We start from the raw sequence: 24,715 nt of genomic DNA, 5'->3' as shown, positions 1-24,715 counted from the left end.
CAAATGCTTGTCAATCATTCCCTATTGCTCTCCCTGAAGTTCTCTACAGTCTCTGGTTCTTTCAGTTTATCCAGGTCCCATCTTCTCAAATTCCCACCTTTTTGCAGTTCCTTCAGTTTTAATGTACAGTTCACAACCAATAGAGTGTGGTCAGAGTCCACATCTGCCCCTGGAAATGTCTTACAATTTAAAACCTAGTTCCTGAATCTCTGTCTTACCAATATATGATCTATGTAATACCTTCCAGTATCTCCAGGCTTCTTCCATGTATACAACCTTCTTTTAGGATTTTTGAACCAAATGTTAGCTATGATTAAGTTATACTCTGTGCAGAATTCTACCAGATGGCTTCCTCTTTCATTCCTTACTCCCATTCCATATTCACCTACTACGTTTCCTTCTCTTCCTTTTCCTACTATCGAGTTCCAGTCACACACGACTATTAAATTTTCGTCTGGCTTCACTATCTGAATAATTTCTTTTATCTCATCAACTTGTACTGCTGTGGTAGGTGTGGGCTTCTTATCTATCTTGGCCACGATAATGCATTCACTATGCTATTTGTAGTAGCTTACCCACATTCCTATTTTCCTATTCATTATTAAATCTACTCCCGAATTACTCCTATTTGATTTTGTATTTATAACCCTGTATTCACCTGACCAGAAGTCTTGCTCCTCCTGCCACCGAACTTCACTAATTCCCACTATATCTAGCTTTAACCTATCCATTTCCCTTTTTAAATTTTCTAACCTACCTGCCCAATTAAGGGATCTGATACTCCTCACTCTAATCCATAGAACGCCAGTTTTCTTTCTCCTGATAACAACCTCCTCCTGCCTAGTCCCTGCCAGAAGATGCGAATGTGGGGCTAGTTTCCCTCCAGAATATTTTACCTAAGAGGACGTTTTCATCATTTAACCATACAGTAAAACTATATGCCCTCGGGAAAATTTACGGCTGTAGTTTCCCCTTGCTTTCAGCAGTTTGCAGTACCAGCACGGCAGTCCACATTCTTGTCCAGTCCACAGAAAGAAACGTTTCTATTCTCTATTTTATCAGTGGGATCAGGACTATGATTATAAATGATGATTCTGAGTTCTAATTGACAGATATATTTGGTAAACTTTCACATACTCATCATTGTAATATTCATTATGTTAATAATGACAATAAATCTATCCTAAACAGCACTATGAGCAGTTCAGAGGCGATCTCTATGGTAAGTTCGTATTATATTGTCTTTTGCCCTGACATGATAATCAAAAGAATTGCTCGCCACAAAAGTGGAAAATAATTGTCACCACTTGCCACGCATATTTTGTTAACATTACGGGCGGCACACTAACAGTTACTTTGGTGAAAACTAAGCGATCCAAGACGGTGTACAGTCCTCGCGAGTTCACTTTCTATTATTACTGAAAATATGCGTTTAGTAACAGCTTGTCTCTGACGTCATCCGAGGCAGCGCTCACTCCGGCGTTTGACTGAAGCGGATCGTACACTGGCTGGGTGCGAAGTCGAGCCTACCATTTCCTCTCTGTCTGTATTTATGTACGTGGCGTAGCAGACAGCCAAGGGAACATCTGCTGTCATCCGCTCTATGCCCACGGTAGCAGGCTCTAAACGGCCGCTTACGCCGACGCATAATATTTCATAACACTGTTGTGTATTAATTTAGGATCTTCGCAGTTTTTGAATGCATATAGTTAAGTTGCTTAAAATTACAGAAAAAGTTTCAGCTCGAATTTATTTAAACTTTACCGTCTCGAATTTTTGGAGCGGAACTGACAGTAGAACCTGGCCTCTGAACTACAACTTTAAGAGACCTTGTATTTGTTATTATTTACACCCAGGCCTTGAAATTTGTTAAAGCTCTATTATTTAATAGGTTTCATCGCACGCTGTTACCAAAACTTTGTGCCATTAATATAAGAAATACAAGGTGTTTCAAAAATGACCGGTATATTTGAAACGGCAATACAAACTAAACGAGCTGCGATAGAAATACACCGTTTGTTGCAATATGCTTGGGACAACAGTACATTTTCAGGCAGACAAACTTTCGAAATTACAGTAGTTACAATTGTCAACAACAGATGGCGCTGCGGTCTGGGAAACTCTATAGTACGATATTTTCCACATATCCACCATGCATAGCAATAATATGGCGTAGTCTCTGAATGAAATTACCCGAAACCTTTGGCAACTTGTCTGGCGGAATGGCTTCACATGCAGATGAGATGTACTGCTTCAGCTGTTCAGTTGTTTCTGGATTCTGGCGGTACACCTGGTCTTTCAAGTGTCCCCACAGAAAGAAGTCACAGGGGTTCATGTCTGGCGAATAGGGAGGCCAATCCACGCCGCCTCCTGTATGTTTCGGATAGCCCAAAGCAATCACACGATCATCGAAATATTCATTCAGGAAATTAAAGACGTCGGCCGTGCGATGTGGCCGGGCACCATCTTGCATAAACCACGAGGTGTTTGCAGTGTCGTCTAAGGCAGTTTGTACCGCCACAAATTCACAAAGAATGTCCAGATAGCGTGCTGCAGTAATCGTTTCGGATCTGAAAAATGGGCCAATGATTCCTTTGGAAGAAATGGCGGCCCAGACCAGTACTTTTTGAGGATGCAGGGACGATGGGACTGCAACATGGGGCTTTTCGGTTCCCCATATGCGCCAGTTCTGTTTATTGACGAAGCCGTCCAGGTAAAAATCAGCTTTGTCAGTAAACCAAATGCTGCCCACATGCATATCGCCGTCATCAATCCTGTGCACTATATCGTTAGCGAATGTCTCTCGTGCAGCAATGGTAGCGGTGCTGAGGGGTTGCCGCATTTGAATTTTGTATGGATAGAGGTGTAAACACTGGCGCATGAGACGATACGTGGACGTTGGCGTCATTTGGAACACAGCTGCAACACGGCGAATGGAAACCCGAGCCGCTGTTGGATCACCTGCTGCACTAGCTGCGTGTTGCCCTCTGTGGTTGCCGTACGCGGTCGCCCTACCTTTCCAGCACGTTCATCCGTCACGTTCCCAGTCCGTTGAAATTTTTCAAACAGATCCTTTATTGTATTGCTTTTCGGTCCTTTGGTTACATTAAACCTCCATTGAAAACTTCGTCTTGTTGCAACAACACTGTGTTCTAGGCGGTGGAATTCCAACACCAGAAAAATCCTCTGTTCTAAGGAATAAACCATGTTGTCCACAGCACACTTGCACGTTGTGAACAGTACACGCTTACAGCAGAAAGACGACGTACAGAATGGCGCACCCACAGACTGCGTTGTCTTCTATATCTTTCACATCACTTGAGCGCCATCTTTGTTGAAAATTGTAACTACTGTAATTTCGAAAGTTTGTCCGCCTGAAAATGTACTGTTGTCCCCAGCATATTGCAACAAATGGTGTATTTCTATTGCTGCCCGTTTAGTTTTTATTGCCGTTTCAAATATATTGGTCATTTTTGAAACACCCTGTACTTAATCTACTGCAAAGAAGAACATTTTGGTTCCAAGTTTAGATCCCAGCAAATTACTCGAAAACTATTAGAGGCAGCTCAGTGAGATTACATAATTAATATTTTTATGTTGAACTCAAGGTTCATACAAATTTTGATATTCCTAAGTATAATATTTAACGCCTTCAATTTTTTTTAAAAACGCGGATTCCGACCACAATATTTGTTTAATCACGTTGAGACTTGTACCAGTTAATTTTGACATACATCTGCATATCATGACCAATTTTTGGGTTTCTAGCTTTATTATTTAGCGTCACCTATTTTTTCTTAAAATGATGTATTTAAGGCAAAATATTGACCTGATCATTATGAGATTTGACAGTTTACAGTAATTTGAAGAGCAATTTTAACTTTTAGTTCCATTCTTAGATTATGGTGCAATACTTGGGCTATGCACAGACGCATTGCGGTGATGTGGCGCGACTACCAGTGAAATGGGGTAAGTCCCGGCACATTCGCTCGCCTCTGTATTTCTCCATTGATACAGCCCTTGTTTCGCCAGAACAGTGACAAACTGTCACCCCCAACTGCCCCAAGAACTGTTTATTTATACAAACGACTGTACTATTTATTTCTTCTGAGAGAAAAAAATTTAGATTATCAATTTTTGGGAGATGTGGTGTCTGTGAGGACGGAATGAAGAACACTTACTTAGGGACAAAATTCTTTAAATCTTGTTGTGATACTTTTCTTTATCTACCCGTTTCTCCTGTTTTTGAGAGTGACATTAATGATTTTAATGAAGTCCCCAGGACACCCTGAATATATCCAATAGCCAGATGTGGATGGATATCATTTGAATAGGATATTGCAGTTTCGCATTTACTGGCATGGTCATCTTGACCACTTGGTATGGGCCCCAATAATGAGCGTAAATCTTAGTCTTTCCCTTCACAGTTTATAGACACATCAACATAACACACCACTCTACACAATATTAAGTAAATGGGCATTCTGTTGCTCCATTCATTCCTGTTGTTCCAGGGCCTTCGTATTCACTTTCTGCACTCTCATGATTCTTTGAACTGTTAGCCACAACAACATATCAGTGTATTGATCATTAAGATGAACTCTTTCCATTTTTCCCATTTGTTTGTGGGTTTAATGAGCTTGTTTTTAACTGATGTCATCATAACATGTGAAAAAGTCAAGAATGGATAAAGGAGCCTGTTATCTGGCTCTTTTATTTAGACAATTATTTTACTTTTTTTAAGATTTGTAATATTTATTTTTATTCTCTCTCTCAAATATTGCATTAACCAGCTTCAATATGTATCGATTCAGATACTTTCACAAACTCTTTGTTGAGTCAGTGCATCAGCAATGAATCTTTGCAGAGACAATTGGCCATCACACAGTGACATGCTCTGTTGGTTTAGAATGCCATGTGGGTCTCTATTCGAAGTCAGCCAGCCATCAGATTCATGTACAGTACCTTGGAGAGCTAAGATGTGGATGCTTCAGGGCCATATGTTAGAGTGTTAGGCAGAATATGGGACTGATGAAATTACTTTCATCTGATGAAGAGCCATTCTTTTGAACAGTCTTCACTATCTGCTTTCATGCGCACAAGTAACAAAACAACCTGAATTGTATTCCGCCTGATTTCTATTGAGACCACATAACAAAGGTGCTTCGCGGGTTTTCTAATCTCTCTGTGGTACTGTCATTTAATTATACAAAATGGATACCATGAGAGACCACTGGAGAACATGGATATTTATGGTATTCAATCCAGATTTAAATCAACACCATGATACTGCCAATACTAGGAAACAACATACTGGAGATGAGACGGTCCTTAATGGTTGTAAACTTTACATTTTACAGTATGTGATATTTCAAAAAGAGTACCACACTCACTAACATCTGAGACATCTAACTCTATCCTATAAATCATTCAGTAATCTTAATGTAAAATTAAAAATTTTATGTACTGGTGATTTAGAGACAATATCTGGATTCCCAAAGTTCTATGACACTTCAAAATAGTTTTGCTCTCTAAAAGGTTTTCCCACAGCTGCTATGTATCGATCATATGGCGAGTGGTTTTGCATAAATTGGTTGTTGAACTAACCAGTTAAAAAAACACAAGTAGCATGTGCAAGTGCTGTATGTATATCTAAACATTAACAGAATACAAGTGCCAGTATCATTATCGCAAGTAAGGACTGAAACGGGGATCCTATCAAAACCTTTATCTCCCTGTCAACTAACGACAAAAGAAGTTTAATATCAGTGAGTAGTAGGGCAAGACCAGTGTCACCCCACATTCGAACGTGCCAAATTTAATCAGATCTTTGTACTCTAGCAATGACTCTTCCATTGCTATTCTTTCTATTCTTTACAAGTGTACAACCTTGTCCTCTCATGCAGCTAAACTGGTGACTTATTTAAGCTTAGGGTCTGTTTTCATTCTGTCTAAATGTCCTCCTATAAAAGCTTCAAATTGGCGAATGTCAACCCTTTGACAATTTCATGCACATGGTACCAAAAACTATCCCAATGGCTACCACCTGCTCACCATCTAATTCATGAACATAAACGACACTCCTGCATATGAAACACAGTTCTTTACGTAACTCCTCGTTTTCCTTTATTGATTCTAATACACACAACACATTTCCTGGAAAATTAATTCCTATGCTCACCCAAAATAGCTTTCCCATAACCTCTGGTTGATTATCGCACAAGTTGATGTGGTTTCCCTTGTACTGAGAATGAACTTCACAATAGTGTGACACTGTCAGCAGTTTCCCACAGATGGAACAAATCCTGACAAGTTCTACAATGTGTGATCAAGGCCAATTTTAGTGTGATACTTAAGCAAGAAATCTAATCCTAAGACAGTACAGTAACCATCACCTATACGAGGAAAACCTTCCACAAAATCCCTGAAAACTTTCGCCCCAATCCAAAAACTCAATATCACTGGTCACAGCGAATGCATGTGGTTCCCACCCACTTTGTTTAACATACATCATCATGGTCGCATCCATCCTTTTCCACATGATATCCAAGATTGCCATGGGCACCTGCAGACCCATCTCCAACAAAAATTTGACCTTCCTTCCATCCACTAAGCCATCTAATCAAAATTCCACTACTGCACACATTTTGGCACCATTTATATTCACAGTTAGTGCAGTAGCTCTGGTAGTCCAATTGCCATTTCATGGCTAGTTACTGTTCCCACATTGTGTCCCCCTATCACCTCCTTTGGTAGGGACAAGAACATGTGCTGCTAATGCCTGGACTGGAAGCATATATATTCGCTCTGGCTGGGTGCTCTGTGACATGAACCGACTTCCAACCACATAAGCAGCTGCTGAAGCAGAGCGTAGCGCCACCTCATGTACTAACCCAGCTCACAACTACAGGAGATTACTGTGTCACAGAGTATTATGCCAGCATTACTTTAGCACCCAGCTGCATAATTTCGTAAGTGTTGGCCCTGAACACCCTTCGACTAGTTGTCTTACCTAAGGTTGAGGCCACAACACCTTCTACGTTAAACAATTTTTAATAAGCATCAGGAAACTTACCAAGGACATTGATGCAGTCTGTTGTTCATTTACAGACTTCTTCTTTCTGATAGAAAAAATTTTGATCGTTAGTTTTTGCCTCTCTGCATTTTATATGTTTGGTGTGAATGCTATTTATGTTAAAATGCATCAAAAATGTGCTTACTGCTTTTACATATAGTTTTAAGAACAGCTTTACTTAAAGATTTCTTGTCACCCCCAATCCCTAACTGTTCAGAATTTTGCACACATCAATAAATATACTGCTGAGTATTGTAGACTCTCATCTGTTCAAAGGCAGGCCATCCTGTATTTAATAATCTGTGGGTGTAAACTCGTTAGGTTCTACTAATATTGTTCCTAGCATATTACACCATTCTTTGAAATGGCAGTTTATTTTGCCTATATATTTGTTGTTCTCCGATCGTCTATGGATAATATCACTTGTTATTATTCTTGATGTTGCAAATTCGTGTTTCAGTGTTTTGATCACATTTCTAGTTCACATTTTCTCCTACGTAGGATTTTATTTCGTCTTTAAGAGCTTCAGTGCGTCTGTTCACTAAGTTTATCAACACTACAAGTTTGTCACCTTCAAACACACGATATGACTGAGGAAACGCTCCACCTACAAAATTAAAGTTGTGTTTCACGAACTTCTCATGAAACAAAAAGCTGCACTTCACACACTTTTATCATGTGCCCTACATGCTATACTACTAGATGTTAGATCTTTTTGTTGAGACTGAAGTGTCACTTCTCTGACATGTCGACATTGGTGTAGTACCGAGTCAAATGCTTTACAAAAGTCAAGAAGGATTTTAATTTTCTCGTTTGCAGGGGTTATTTCTTTGAGTCTTACACCAACTCTCTGGGGTATCCTACAGTTATAATAATCTGGATTAGATGGGGGTCCGCTGAGTGAAAAGATCATTGTGTGTCCTCCATACACAGTCAGCCAATTGGATAGGATAGCAGCCTCTGATGTTAGTGCCCCACTGATCCTTTTAGAGGGACTAGTGCCCTGCTGATCCTTTTAGAGGGACAATACAATTTTCAAACGTATGGCATAAGTCCAAAAATTACAGCCTAAGTTTTAATAGAACCTTTGAAGTCTCAGGTACAGATCTTCTACTCGTCTTCCCGGCGAGATCTTGACATGTGGAACAATCGAGTCTACTGTCAGATGTTTGTGTCGCTCTGGCTCAATATTTCGGCCACGTAACTCGTTGCCTTCTTCAGGTGATACCTGAGACTGCTGTGTTGGAGGATCTTGTCCAGTATTTATGCCCAGAGGGCGCTTGGTGCTCTCTTTGCCGTCCGCACCCGCCTGGTGCTGCTTGTAATGTGTTGTCCCTTCCCCAGTGTTCCCTCGGACGTCTGCGCCCTACTTGGGCGCCATCTGTGGCAGCTCTCTGAGGCCTTACCTGTGTCGGGCGTTCCGACACAGATGGCGCCCAAGTCGGGCGCGGACGTCCGGGAGAACACCGGGGAAGAGACAATACGTTACAAGCTGCGCCAGGCGGGCGCGGACGGCAAAGAGAGCACCCAGCGCCCTCTGGGCATAAATACTGGACAAGATCCTCCAACACGGCAGTCTCAGGTACCACCTGAAGAAGGCAACGAGTTACGTGGCCGAAATATTGTGCCAGAGCGACACAAACATCCGACAGTAGACCCGATTGTTCCACATGTCAATGAGCACAGTTATTTCCATGGACATCACTACAGTCGATGTAGCACATGAGCAGGAGTCAGTAAATTGCTTTGAATGCTCCAAATTTTTGGGCGTAGATGTTGAGGAAAACTTGAACTGGAAACAACATATTACTGAACTTCTCAAACAATTACGTTGAGCAACATTTGCTCTTTGTATAATTGCTAAATGAACGAATTAACCTCCTGACATATTTGTCATATTTATACTAAAAAATTTCTCGTGGAACAATCTTCTGGGGTAACTTATCACTTAGAAAGAATGTATTGATTACATAAAAGCAAGCAGTAAGAATAATATGTGGTGATCACCCAAAGACATCACGTAGGTATGTCTTCATGGAGCTAGGCATTTTAACTACACTGTCACAGTACATATATTGGCTAATGAAATAAGTCATACATAATCCACCACAATTTGAAATGAGCAGTGATGTCAATACCTAAAACATTAGAAGGAAAAATGACCTCCATTACCCTTTACTAAAGCTGTCTGTGGCTCAGAAAGGAATTCGGTAAAAAAAAACCTTATTTTTAAGTGTAGTCACATGTCTAGAGTTGATAGTACCTTGTTGCCTCAATGGCTACTGGAACAGCCTCTTCAACATGTTGAATCGGGTCCCTGGGCATATACAGGGTGATTTTTTCCACCACATCCAAAGTCTTGGGATTTTCACTGTGAGGATATGGAAAAAAAGATCTAGTGAACTTAAGTCCGGAAATGCATGGTTTCCATGCCAGAGACTATGTATTTAACCATGCTTTCTTACAAAGATTGCAATCTAACACGTGTTGTACCATGCAGCCACAGTTAAGTATCTGTTGAAAATGGTTTTCATTTGTCTGCATGCATGTATGCACTGTAGCATGTTCTGCCTCGTATGTTCAGATTGGGCAAGCTGCATCCAAACAGTGTCAAAGGCAGCATGAATACACTGCTCCAGTGTCTCCACATCTGGAATGGGCTCGGCATACATGATACTTTCGAGATATTCCCATAACCAGAAATTGCACGAGTTGAGATCTGGTGAATGAGCAGGAAACTGGACCCTCTCGTCTGATCCATGGACCAGGGAGACACAATTGAGATCATCTGTAAGTTAACGGCGAAGTGGGCTGGAGCACCATCGCACCATCATGTAGCAGCTACATAACCTTTCGAATCATCAATGGCACTTCTTCCAGCAGGGCAGCCAAAGCCACCTGCAAGAAACGCCGATAGTTCTGGCCTGTAAGGCCAATTGTCACAGCCCACACACTCTGGCTGCACTGATGCTGATGATTCACTGTCACCATATTGTGCTGATGTAAGCTGTCGCCAGCACACCAGCAGCCAAAGATGAAGCAAATCTCGATAGTAGGTTCAAATGGCTCTGAGCACTATGGGACTTAAAACTGAGGTCATCAGTCCCCTAGAACTTAGAACTACTTAAACCTAACTAACCTAAGGACATCACACACATCCACACCTGAGTCAGGATTCGAACCTGCGACCATAACGGTAGCGCGGTTCCAGATTGCAGCGCCTAGAACCGCTCAGCCACTCCGGCCGGCAAATCTCGATAGTAGCCACTGGATGAAGTGCACCTATTACGAGAGAGGCCCCAGACACACTAACAAGCAACAGGCCACTAACGCCCTCTCAACAGCATGCATTTAGGCCGCCGCTGCTGACCGGAGGGCTTCACTGACTCTTTCTTCCAGTTTGGCGTCTGTCAGTTGATTTGCAGAGTGGTGCAGTTCATGTCACAGGCTACGACAGCACATAGCAACCAGATTAGTGATTATAGCAGGTATAGCAGTGAGACTAAAGTTTGTAATAGCAAAATTACATCAGTCTGCAACAGGACTATTTCTGAGGAGCTAGAACCACAACAACTCCATTCAAGTTAAGTTTCCAGTTCATGTAAATAAAGGACTGCATTGATCCATGTGTGCATTTGTGTTGTAGAAGGAGGATAACGGCCACGCATAACTACAACCTCTCCCTTGCTTCTTTGTGGTACGAGACTCTACAGTGGCGATGAGGATACTACAGTGGTGATGGCGGTACTACAGTGGCGACGAGGATAATTCAGTGACGATCGACGATAAGCAACTTTGCCGAAGAGTTTGCTTGATTCTCTTGTGTTTTAGCCTGCAGCGGTGATAGTGTTCAAGTGTTTCTGTTTGCTAATTTGTTGTCGTGTTCTTGCATGTATTCCGAGAGGGGAGCCACAGAACTAATCAAATTTCTCTTTTCAGAGACTTTGCTTGTTTTTACTATAACATATTTGTGTAAACCATGAATTCCCTGCTCCCACCACCCCCTGCCCCCACATCAGAACTGTAGATGAGAACTGTGATGGATCTAACATAAGTTTTTCAGTTTCAGAACAAAAATTTGCTACCTTGCTGACGACGGTACGATAACTACTCGCTTACTGGCTGCACAAGCTGCATTGGCTGCTCAACCACAACTGATCAAATAACAAGTCCAACAAGTGCCGCTGACTAGTATCCCACCGTTCTGCCAATTTAAGTTCACAGGGGAGGAATAGGTTGAATACCCGACTCAGTTCTAAGCACATTGTCAGGTTCATCATGTTCAAAGTACTGTAAAGTTACAATATTTCCTTTCGATTGTGGGTTCCCCGGTGTTCAGATTAATACAAAAAATGTTCCCAACCGCGTCTCCCGATGAACTCAGCAATGGCCGAGTAATCGCTGCGTTAACTCAAAAGTATGACCAGCAAGTCCAAGTAGCTGGAGCTAGATATCAGTTCTTTTGTTTGAAGAAAAAGCCGGAACAGTCATACTGCCCTGCCTGTGGTACATAGAATTAACGGGCATGACAAGGAAGTTTAAATTTAAGCGTATTTGTGTGACGTTTATTGTGATTTAATGATCTTGGATGATTAATATTCAATGTCCCAGATAGTAGAATTTGGGAACAGATCTTAAAGTACTCTGACCCATCACATCTCCCAGTGTTGCAAATCTTAGAGCAATAAGATATGGGTACCACACAGGCCAATAAGTTTGACCAGGCCCTGATTTCTCTGGCCGAGTCATTCCTTGCCCATGACTGCCCCACGCAGCCACAACAATGAGCATGTACACAACCACATGCACAGCCACATCGACATTTAACAGGCCTGTGAGATTAGTGAAGTCTTGCCCTATATGTTTTGCTCGCCATAAAAAACAGCGTTGCCAATCACATAATGCAACACGTTACACGTGTGGAAAAAAAGGTCATATCCAAGCAGTTTGTTTGCAACGGCACAAAAACACCAATTTTGACCACTCCCAGAAAAAAACAGGCTTGTGCACATGCAGTGAATGCTGTGTTTTCGAAACCTACAGCAGGTTCTGACAAAAGTAAAATTAAGGTTGTGCTTCCTACTCACCCTAGTGCAGTGCAACGACGTTCTAACAAACTATTTGTCTCATTACAAATTGCTGGCCATCGTGTGAACTTTCAGTTCACACAGGTGCCTCAGTAACTTAGCTTAAGTGTGCCATGTACGAACAGTTAGGCTCACTACGCTTTTCTCAATCTATCAAGCACCTCACTGCTTACAATAGACAGGAAATTACAGTGCTTGGACAGTGTAATTTGCCTGTCACTTACAAATCTCACACTGGGATGGTGAATTTTACTGTACTGAATCAGGAGAAAGTGAGAATCTAAGTAGGGGAACAAGGACGGCATCATTGCATTTCTTAGTGCAGGTTGCCTACATCAGGGGCAAGTATGCACTCAAGTGCAACCATATTATTCTCTTTTGATTGACAGATAATGACACCCTGGGGATAATCCATCCTTCTGATTGACAGGTTCCCCCACCCCTCCCACTCTTTCTCCTCCTGCTCCTCGTCTTCCCAACCTACCAGGAAACCTCTATTCCACCCCTCTCCCCCTCGCTGATAAGGCACACTTTCTGGCCTGAGTTGTTCGCACTCTTATCGATTTGATTGACTACTTAATTAATTGGATGAATTAATTAAACCTTCCCCCTCTGGTAAACACCCCAATCCTCTCCCTCCCCCTCCTCTCCACCATCTGGGAATTTGCGGCTGTGAGATGGAGAGGAAGGATCTCATGACAGGAAATTCAATTACATAGCTAAAGGTATATTGTTTATTTATAAAACAAAATCAGTTTCAGGGATTGGATTTCTGTTGCTCATCATTCTCAGGTATTTGGGAAGATGCAGGTCTAAAAAAAAAAATGGCTCTGAGCACTATGGGACTAAACTTCTAAGGTCATCAGTCCCCTAGAACTTAGAACTACTTAAACCTAACTAACCTAAGGACATCACACACATCCATGCCTGAGGCAGGATTCGAACCTGCAACCGTAGCGGTCGCGCGGTTCCAGACTGTAGCACCTAGAACCGCTCGGCCACCCCGGCCGGCAATATGCAGGTCTAGTAAGAAGTAATTACATATATCGCTTTTTTTCATTCTGTTGCGCAAGGAATGCAATCATGAAACGAATACGTAATTTTTCTTATCTATTATTCCTGTCAGTCGTTATCTGGTAGTAAGAATCTATGGATTTCGCTAATAATTATAACAACGCTGATCATTCGCACACCCAGTCAACCACATAAAGAAACAGCGACTGGCATTCATCCCTCGGGTTTACTCGGCCCAGCTCGTATAGACCTGGCCCCTTTTGTCTGTGGGAAAGCTTTTAAAGATGCGACGGGCATTCCCCTGCCAGCATTCAAAAATCAACTTATGATTCGTTCAGGAATCAACTTAGTGGGTGTTCAGAAATGTTCAAAAACCAATAAGGATGCATTCCAAAATCATATGAATAAATAATCGGTAGACCTGTGAAACGAGGTTATGTTCCTCCAAGAATATGAATTTGGCGCCCTCTGAAACTGCATCCAGGGGCAGATAATCTGGTACACCCCCCCCCCCCCCCCTCCCAGCCACCAGGTTCAGGCCTGGTCATGGCCCATATGCTTAGTACTTGCACAAAAACAAACGACAGATTAATGATAGCTGCACCTGCAGCTGATGCAACTCCAGAGCACACATTGTAGGTGCGTGTGCTCTAGGAAGATGCAGTGGGTAGAGTCTGCACAGACTACCGTGGCTGGTAGATGTGCAGGCGGCAGAGGATGTGTGAGGAGACATATTGTGTGGGTTGCGTCAGGCACTATAGGGGAAATGCTGAGCACAGGAGGGGAAATGCCATTCTAAATTGAAGCCTACACCCACATGTTTGCAAGTATTAAGCAGGGCTCTCCAAGCCCACACTAGCATAGTGATCATTCAGAACTATCTTTCACCTCTTCTTTACGAATAGTTACCATCTAAAAAGAATTCCGCTGAAAAGGCAATAATTTATTTTCGTCTGGCTTGTTAACCATAAGTAACTTCCAGAGAAGTGTCATGAGTGCCGAATTTTGTATAAAACCCTAACATTTCTCTTGTTGCTGTGTTAAAATTTTCTTTCTTTTGCCAAAATACAGCGCAGTTTACACCGTCTCAACTTACTAACATGTGCAGACGCAATTGCGAGAGAGTTCTTAAACAGTGGTTTGTTAAGTGAGACCCTGAGGAAAAGTAAGGTCAGTATCTTATGAAAAAGCGCATCCTCGGTACAAAATAAACTTGTAATGTCTTCACTTATATTTTTCCAAAATTCATGGATGTGCTATGTCAGATGAGCTTTGCTGAGATTGGTGACAGATAGAAATCTCCACCCACATCTAAAGAATAATTCAGTATGTTAGCTAAATTTCATATGCAGCTACATATTATGTAATATGCACCAAAGGCAAAATCCTAATGACCCCTATTTTCAATTGCAAACTTTTCGAATTTTGTGCAGTGTCTTATTTCCACATAAATATCACAATAACTTTGACCATTAATGAAATTATGGTCACATCACAATGAACCTTACACATAACGCTACAAGTGAAGCAAAATTGAATTTAAATTTTTTGACTGAACAGGTTCTGTAGAACCGTTTGAAAAAGACGGTTCGGAGTGTGACTCAATTCAGTCATTGCTGACGATTCAAAAGGGGCAAACACTATTGACGTTCCCTTTTTGACAAACTAATGAATTCACCCAGCGGTTTGAATGTAAATTGCCCGCTGTGCTCGGTCACCTTATCCCGCACGGACTGTAATGGTCTTCAGGTATTAAGGACTGGATCCAAGAGCAACACTGAGGAACGAGTCACCCTGGCACATTTTGGATGATGCTGCACCCGCTGTATACAGAAAGACCAAAGAAAGCTTCACAAGGCACTCAACACCATGGCAGTATGTCACTCCGGCTAGATGAGATACTGTGCAGATGGAGAGAAAACAAATGAGGTCGGCGACCACTGAATGAAATGATTTTTTCAAGAATCTACATTACATTGGTGCAAGTAATCACGAAAGCGACAAACCTAAGAAATGAAAGTGAAACGTGGAATCGCTTGTAAAGTGGAAATGCTGCTGACGTGCTGCCCTAAGCCCAATGAATCGAGCAGACAATGGCTGTTGACCAGAGCAGTATGACGGCGAATCCAGTAGTGGAAACAAAATGTCAACAGTTTAGATGCACCCTAAAAAATAAATACAAACAGAAGAGACTCTGTAGCACTATAGTAGTATTAACAGTTGGGCCACTGGTCAAGGTTTTTTTTTAAATTGCAGTTGTGTAGTGGCAGAGAGTAATAGTAGTTGCAGCATTTTTGTAGAATTAGCATTTTTTTAAAAAAAATAGAAACAGAAACAAATAATTAATACACATATATATTGCTGTCCACAAAAATATGACTGTATGGCCTGTATTAGCATTCTGGATAATAGGATGTGATATGAAGAACAAATAAATAAATGTGATTTGCCTAAGAGGTACCATTATTCACTGTACTGGTACCGGTACATATTTACAACAACATGAACTGCAAACGATTGACAGATCTCACCATTTTGCGTTTGCTCCTCTTCACACAGGACAATGATGCAGTTGAATTCAAGAGCTAAGCTTATGTCTTAATCATAAAATGTCAAACATTGATTTAGAAGAAATAGGTCAAAGAGCGTCAAAAACGGAATTTGTCACTAATTATATCAAACTTAAACGGCGATAAAAAGGAGCGATGGTTTTCTGAAAAGATATTACTATTTACCAAAGTTGGTACGACATACAAATGAAGGTTATAATTTACACTAAGAAATATGTTATGGACAATAGTGGCAACTGTTGTGTTGTTCCCAAAACTACTCATTTTAACATGTAAAAGTGGACTGAAACTATGGAACGACTGTTTTTAAACGGGGATGCTGTTGCCACAAATTTTGTAAGGAGTACTAATTTAGTTTACAACTGATAAAATAGTAGTAATTTTGTGCAGCAGTCAAAAATGTTAGAAAACACACAGTACATTACGATATACAAAACACTAAAATATTATAGTCTAGAATCTCGAACCGGTGCTATATGGCATATGAATTGCCACACCAAGGAAAATCCGAATGTTGGCTTAAACATGTCACTGAATGTTACAACCACTACCCCTTCCTCCCGCTCTCTCTCTCTCTCCCATGGCCCAAACAGCCGCGACGAGTAATGTGTCAAGAATTTGGGTCTATAAAATATGGCCACTGTAACATTTTATTTGTTGAATTCAAAATTTTTAAATTTACGAATGTCTGCTAAATGCACACTCATTTAATGTTTTATTTTTGTTTTTATAACATTTTAAATGCTTGATAAATGTACGAGGTTTGAAAACCAAAGTACGAGATTTTTAGTTGTTTATGTGCGAGGAAAAAAGTTCTATGCTTGGGAACCCTGGTCCAAATGCAGTTGTGCTGCAGGAAATGGCATAGTTTCCTTAAACAATGTGGCAATCCCAGAAACGTACCTCAGGCCCACACAGTGGTTGTTATAGCTGTAGAAGTTTCCATTCTGTTCATCTGCATCATTGTAGAATTGCTTAAATTTGTCGTTTGGTAGACTCATAAACAATCATTTCCCAAAGTGTATAGGAATTCACTACTGGTAATCAGTAGACTGCTTGTACCCCAGATTCTGGGGGGAGATCCCTATCTTCCCCCCTCTATAGCTCCACTTCACAGATGCTAACATGGCAACTGTACATAATTGTCTTAGATTTGTCTAGAAGGTGCCCTCTGTTTGTCACAGATAGAAGGGAGAGGATGATCAGACAGAGCAGAATTACAATAAACATGAGCCCATATTAAAAAACCACACACACTGACCAACTTTTAAGAATAATAATGAGTCTATGTGAATGTTGACTTTCCTGGCATATACTGCTGACAAAATGTTCTCAGGCTTCTGTCTAGGTTACTGCACTGTCATTCCATTATGTTCCAATGAGTCAGTCTCATCATCTTCTGGTGACTTATGTGGAAGATATGTGAGAGTGAAACTCACCAAAATACCATGGAATTTCAGTACAGCCACCCATATGAAAGCATCAGAAAATTTTGTCATTATGAGCTTATTCATTTAGTCAGACATTTCTGTTCAGTGTAATGTACTGACAATGAAAATGATAGACTGTGAAAAAAATAATCTCTCTTTTTGTCAATATACTTTGTATAGTCGTCATTGACTTTTCACTCTTACTTAAAATAAGTGCCTACTCTCGACATAATTTCTTTGCAAAATGAAACAGTAAGATGCTTATCAAAATGAGTATGTGGGACTGGAGTCTCTTGTTTCCATTAAATTTATGTCACTATTAAAGGAGTTGATAACAATAACATATATTATACTGAACGCTGAGTTAGTAAGTCAGTTCAAAGACAATATTTCGACTCACCATCTTCATCTGTTGCTGCAATAACCTCTTGACTTCGTGGACCAGCGCCAATTTTGTTATAAGCCTGGACTAACACCGTGTACTGGGTATACTTCTGAAGATTTGTCAAAACATATTGCAAAGGCGTGTCAGGAGGCATATCGTAAGTTTTATAGTGATATGCTTCCGTTGAATTTGATTTTTTGTATCCAATATAATAACCTATTATTTCACCATGTTGAAGATACAAATCAGGAGGCTGTAACAAACAGATCTTAATTTTATTGTCTCTTAAAAACAATATGGTATGATAAAGTGACATACCTTGGAACAATTTTAGACTTTTGCCTCTAGCCAGCCCTGTAATTTTGGAAATGATAGTGTTCACTTTATGTGTACTGCTGTCTTTTCCTGAAATTACAAAAACTACTCCAGAAAAGTAAAGTTTTTCCAAATTGGAAAAACTGTTCCAAGGTACATTATGCTCATGTACCTACGAACAGATTTTCTATTCAAATTTAAAAATGATGCAATCCAGAAAATCTTGCCAATTCTGTATTTTGCAGTCTGTGTGTTACATTATTATTCTGCTACATACCAACAAGCAGTAACTGAGATAAAATTAAGAAGAAGTATTACCAGAACACAGTGTCAAATTTAAATAATTTTGAAACAGAAGCTACTGGCAGCAAACACAAATTTCCATTTTTCAGACAGGCAAAATCTTAAAACACTTAAAAACTCTGTTATTTTGCAAATATCATGTACTCTGTAGTAGGTGACCTCCTTCAGTTTCAAGGTACGAGATCATGGATGATCAGTGAAGTGTGCAGAACTGTCAATATGCTATGTAACTAGTTTTTAAATTATACAGAATACTATTCACCATAAAACATTCTAATTGAAAAATGAATATCTTCCAAATAGCTTTAAAATATTATACAGCACTTAAATACACTCCTGGAAATTGAAATAAGAACACCGTGAATTCATTGTCCCAGGAAGGGTAAACTTTATTGACACATTCCTGGGGTCAGATACATCACATGATCACACTGACAGAACCACAGGCACATAGACACAGGCAACAGAGAATGCACAATGTCGGCACTAGTACAGTGTATATCCACCTTTCGCAGCAATGCAGGCTGCTTTTCTCCCATGGAGACGATCGTAGAGATGCTGGATGTAGTCCTGTGGAACGGCTTGCCATGCCATTTCCACCTGGCACCTCAGTTGGACCAGCGTTCGTGCTGGACGTGCAGACCGCGTGAGACGACGCTTCACCCAGTCCCAAACATGCTCAATGGGGGTCAGATCCGGAGATCTTGCTGGCGAGGGTAGTTGACTTACACCTTCTAGAGCACGTTGGGTGGCACGGGATACATGCGGACGTGCATTGTCCTGTTGGAACAGAAAGTTCCCTTGCCGGTCTAGGAATGGTAGAACGATGGGTTCGATGACGGTTTGGATGTACCGTGCACTATTCAGTGTCCCCTCGACGATCACCAGAGGTGTACGGCCAGTGTAGGAAGTCGCTCCCCACACCATGATGCCGGGCGTTGGCCCTGTGTGCCTCGGTCGTATGCAGTCCTGATTGTGGCGCTCACCTGCACGGCGCCAAAAACGCATACGACCATCATTGGCACCAAGGCAGAAGCGACTCTCATCGCTGAAGACGACACGTCTCCATTCGTCCCTCCATTCTCGCCTGTCGCGACACCACTGGAGGCGGGCTGCACGATGTTGGGGCGTGAGCGGAAGACGGCCTAACGGTGTGCGGGGCCGTAGCCCAGCTTCATGGAGATGGTTGCGAATGGTCCTCACCGATACCCCAGGAGCAACAGTGTCCCTAATTTGCTGGGAAGTGGTGGTGTGGTCCCCTACGGGACTGTGTAGGATCCTACGGTCTTGGCGTGCATCCGTGCGTCGCTGCTGTCCGGTCCCAGGTCGACGGGCACGTGCACTTTCCGCCGACCACTGGCGATAACATTGATGTACTGTGGAGACCTCACGCCCCACGTGTTGAGCAATTCGGCGGTACGTCCACCCGGCCTCCCGCGTGCCCACTATATGCCCTCGCTCAAAGTCCGTCAACTGCACATACGGTTCACGTCCACACTGTCGCAGCATGCTACCAGTGATAAAGACTGCGATGGAGCTCCGTATGCCACGGCAAACTGGCTGACACTGACGGCGACGGCGGTGGTGCACAAATGCTGCGCAGCTAGCGCCATTCGACGGCCAACACCGCGGTTCCTGGTGTGTCTGCTGTGCCGTGCGTGTGATCATTGCTTGTACAGCCCTCTCGCAGTGTCCGGAGCAAGTATGGTGGGTCTGACACACTGGTGTCAGTGTGTTCTTTTTTCCATTTCCAGGAGTGTATGTATAACTCATAATATTTACAAATGCTGCACAAAACACTGCCTCATGCCTCACAACAACAAAAACAAAAAACAGGAAGTGACAGAAATTGCTTATTGTGGTTTCTAGTGAATGTTTTCTTCATCACTGTACAAAGAGCAACAAATGGGAGTGGCAGTGAGTGAAAGAGGTGTAGATGAAAAGCAGATTTTAACTGTTGTAGACTAGTTTTAAAAACCCTTTACAGTAATTTACAAATATGGCAATGAAAAATTCTTGATTGAATATAAATAACAGAAGCACTAAAGGTATCAATGCGTTATATAGTTGAGACATTAAGTGGTCAATAACACAAAAGAGAGACTGAAAGCACTGTTAAGCAGGTGGATGATGTCCCTCTCATGTTTACATCTACATTTACATACATAATCTTCAAGCCACAATATAGTGCATGGTGGAGGGTACTTTGTACCACTCCTTGTTATTACCTTTCTTGTTCAATTTCCAAATGGAATGAGGTAAAAATGACTGTCTGACTTCTTCTGTATAAGCCCTGATTACTCTTATCATTGAAATTCTAAGGAATAACTGGTGGTGAAATGTGGATTACCATCCATAGTAAGCTTATCAGTAAATCATATTGTTAAAAAGTATTTCAGTACAAGCAACATTAGATTGGAGATCATGAAGAGCTGTAGTTATTTCTGAACAGGTTGTTACAGATGACAGAATTGGTTTTAACACTAACAATGTAATCAGGTGATCGAACAGGCAATAGGTAAGAGTAGGGGATGTTATAAGCTGAAGATAGTATCGTTGAGACAAAAAGGCAAAAGTATTTATCTATAATATATAATTACAATTTATGTATGTGGTGTACAATTTAGCAGGCATGAGTCATTTAAAAATCAGATAATACAGTTTATTAAATCTAGTCTTTATGTAAGTCATTGAAAAACACTACCATACTATTTGCCTAGGCTGCATATAATGCACTAAATTTTTGCAGTGGAGGAATCTATTTCAAAAGCTGAAGTAATATTTGTATTTGATTTTTCAGTATAATATTCACAGAAATCAACCTTCCTGACACTGCAGAAGAATGTGAACCTCTGGCACCAATGGAGCACTGTCACTTAGCTGATTACATAGGTTCAAGTAAAACAATTTTATCCCCCAAAAACATTTGTACTCCTTTTCCAGACTTGTCATATAAATGCAAAATTAGTGCCACTGGGAGAAAATATATAGATAGAATGATTCCGATTACTGTAAGAAATGCAAGAATGTTACTAAATGTCAAACTATTTCATTGTTTTCATTTAAGCTGAAGCCTTGTATCCACACTATCAGTGAATGCACTTTGCCCAGTAAATTAAACACACCCAGTGAGATGACTATCAAAAACTTGTTGTAGATATAAAAATTCACAATTGTTGAAAACACAGTAGTATTCTGGTTACACTAATAAGATAGTAAGAGATATGAGAGGAGAACCTTGTGTACTAGAAGCATTATAAATTACTTTATTAAAATTATTGAAATATTGATTGAAGAGAAAGGCATATAAAGTATTAAATCAATTTCTAATTTTTGGAATAAATTTCAGTACTGTAGAGAGGAACTGCATACCAAGAAAAATAAACTAAAAAAATGTGTGCTGATGTTATGAAACTTTGCTGAAGAGTAGAACACATGAAAGATCGTTTCCACACAGGTTTTGTAGAGCACAAATAACACCAATACAAAGTACCTTGAGCACATACAGTTATAAGTGACGTTAATGGAAGTATGACTTTCATAAAAACTGAAAATAATTCGCCTTGACCACTTGTGTCAGTCTGGCTTCGGACTGTGACCAGAAACATGCCTCCTAGGGGTTCAAGTCAGGATATCAGGCAGACTACTCCTCTTAAAATATATTCTGTTTTAAACATTGTTATGTGGTATTAGTCCTGTGTATTCAAGTATCATTGATTTGTAGGATTAAATCACCACTTGCTTAATCAGAAGAAAATCATATAAAAGCATCAATGGCATCCCATAGATTGACTTGCAGAGTCACAGTTCCATGTGTAAATACATGGAAAACTGTGTATCTTGCCTAGTCATCTCTTCAATGAATGGTTGATGGATGGTAAGTTCTGGCTACTTACTAAATCAAAACAAATTATCTGTCATGTTGTAAACTAACACTGGACACAGCCATGAAGGAAATCATATTACACTGATTGAATTCTGAATGTTCTCTCTTGTAGCAAATCAGGAGGAGTACATGGATGGTTGGTAAAATCACATAATCATCACCTTCATGAAACATTTCGCACACAGTACTCTTGATATCACCAATGTCATGGCTGCAGCAACAGGTAACATATTGAAGATGGGATTGAAATTCTATTTTTTGAGTGCATAAGAGAAAATAATGGTAAATTCTGCATATTATAATCCTTGTCTGACATCTGCTGAAATGTCTGGATACTGAACCGCTATACAGTGGCTCTCAGAGTAGATATGTAGATGTAGTAAACGACTGCTGTTACAGCAGCGAGAACATTTAGTCACTGATCACTTATATATGAATTTGACCTGCCTCACATCTTTCATTTGCCAATTGGTAAATGAGGCCTTCGTGCCATTAGTTCAAATTAGCTATCCCAGCATCATTCATTTACTGAAATTCACACATGTAGTCTGCAGAGCTACTAACCAGGTTTGAGTCTCATTCTAGCACATTGTTTTAATTGGCAGAAGATTTCAAAAAAGTACACACTCTGCTGCAGACTGAAGGATTTTTTCAGGAAACAATCTCCTTGGCTATGGCTAAACCATTTATGCTCCGCATCCTTTCTTTCAGGAGTGCTACTAGCCTTATGAGGTATACAGAACATCATGAAGTTTGAAAAATATGAGAGAGGTACTGGCAGGAGCAAAGATGTGAAGGTAGGTTGTGAGCTGTACGAGTAGTACTCAACTGCCAATAGAACTGCCCATCAAAGGCAAGATCCAAGTTTGAGTACCAGTCTGCCTCACAGTTTTAATGTGGCTAGAAGTTTCAACACAGTGCACACTCTTTTCCAGAATGAAAGATTCCTTCCTGCAGACACATGGCTGTACTTAAGCCATTTCTCTGCAATATCCTTCCTTCCAGAATTGATTGTCCCACAAGGTATGCAGGAGGAATTGTGTAACTTTTGGAAAGTAGGAAATAGATATTGGCAGCAGTAATATGGTGATGCCAGGAAAGGTTTTTTAAATATAGAACTTGTATTTGTGGGTAGGAAAAAGCGTCTTGTCCCCTTGTCTTCAAGAAGTAACAAGAGTAAAGTACAAATCAAAATTCAGAAAAATGGGAAGCTAATAGAGGAATTTATGTATACAGTTGACTAATAGAGGTAACAATAAGTCAGGAATTACATCAGTTTATGAGACTTCAAGTTACTTATTCCTTATGTCGCTAATTTTTGCATCCCCTGAAATCAATATTCCTCTGTTTTCATCTGTAATGACAAGGAAGGAGGATACCTTTGCTTCTATTTTATGACAAACTTTTAAACTTTCAAACTTTTTCTAACTTCCAGTCCCCTGATTTTATAGTAATTTGAGTAATTTGTAGTAATTAAACTTTCATACTGATGGTGCTTCAGGAGATCCATTGTGATGCTGCTTTATGTGTACTACAGTTTCGTAATGGCCCACTATCAATTCATTGTTTGGGAGGATCAAGTATTTCTGGTACAATATAGTTTTAACTACCATGAGATTAAGTAAGAATGAAAATAAAACTAAGAAGCTATACATTTTCTCTTCCCTTTATCCAACAGTATTCCATGCACTATTTACATACTTTCACAAAATATGTGCCAGTACAGCAAATGTTAATGAATTATTTACTCACCTTCCATGTGACAACAAGAGACGTTGAATCTTTCATTTTCACCTTAACGTCTCTGGGTGGTGCCTCTGGAACCTCCTCCAGAGTAGTGACAGTAAGTATATCACTTGAATTAGACATACCAACTGAATTTTCAGCAAGCACTCTGATATTGTAGGTATGGGCAGGCATTAGGTCATTGATAGACCCACTCAAAGTGTCCCCATCCACCACAACCTGAGCAACATTCTTGTGCCAAGCAACTGTCAACAAACACATTTACTGCTCTAGCAACAGTACTTTGCAGTCACTATGGTAAGTCATAAATTATGTATTTTATTACAAAAATAAAACAACTTACCTGATGAATTTTTGTACTGAATAATGTAAGACTTGATTGGACTATTGCCATTGTATGGTTGTTCCCACATAAGATCCACTGAACGACTTGAGTAATTGCTGATATGCACATGTAATGGCGCATCTGGAGGTTCTTGTACATATAACCACACCTCTGAACGGTCAGTGCCATATTTATTTTTTGCAACACAAACAAATAATGATGTGTCACCTTTGTCAACATTCTTGAAAGTCAAAGTTGAGAACATGCCTTTATCTGTATCATTTTCTAAGAGAGTCATTCTGGAATTATTTACCGGACTAAATTGCAGATCTCCTCGATACCACTTTATAGAAATTGGTGTATCGCCTTCCACAGTGCAGTCAATAGTTACAAAATTTCCTTTTATAGCTGTCACATTCTGAAATGGCTTCAAAAATTTTGCAGGCACTGAAAGAAAGCATAGTTGTTTGCTGGCATAATGAGTATCAAGTGTAGCCTTAGGTGAATAAATAATGACATGAATGATAAGTGGCTTATGTGGACCTTACTATGTACAAACATTTACTAAGCATATTCTTT

General features: G+C 40.5%; 1 protein-coding gene across 1 annotated transcript in view; it reads right to left on the bottom strand.

Annotated features, from left to right (window-relative positions):
• Positions 1–23,892, bottom strand: part of LOC126299577 (Down syndrome cell adhesion molecule-like protein Dscam2) — a 212,234-nt gene extending 188,342 nt beyond the window's left edge. Inside the window, exons 1-2 of the mRNA XM_049991586.1 lie at positions 23,818–23,892; positions 17,577–17,814 (exon numbers count right to left, since the gene is read on the bottom strand). Coding sequence (XP_049847543.1) covers positions 17,577–17,814; positions 23,818–23,853 — 274 coding nt within the window. The 5' untranslated portion in view covers positions 23,854–23,892. The remainder of the gene's footprint in view (positions 1–17,576; positions 17,815–23,817) is intronic.
• Between the last annotated feature and the right edge of the window lie 823 nt (positions 23,893–24,715).

The sequence above is a fragment of the Schistocerca gregaria genome, chromosome X (genome assembly GCF_023897955.1).
Source record: "Schistocerca gregaria isolate iqSchGreg1 chromosome X, iqSchGreg1.2, whole genome shotgun sequence".
Lineage (NCBI taxonomy): Eukaryota > Metazoa > Arthropoda > Insecta > Orthoptera > Acrididae > Schistocerca > Schistocerca gregaria.
This window is presented reverse-complemented; position numbering and strand designations above follow the sequence as displayed.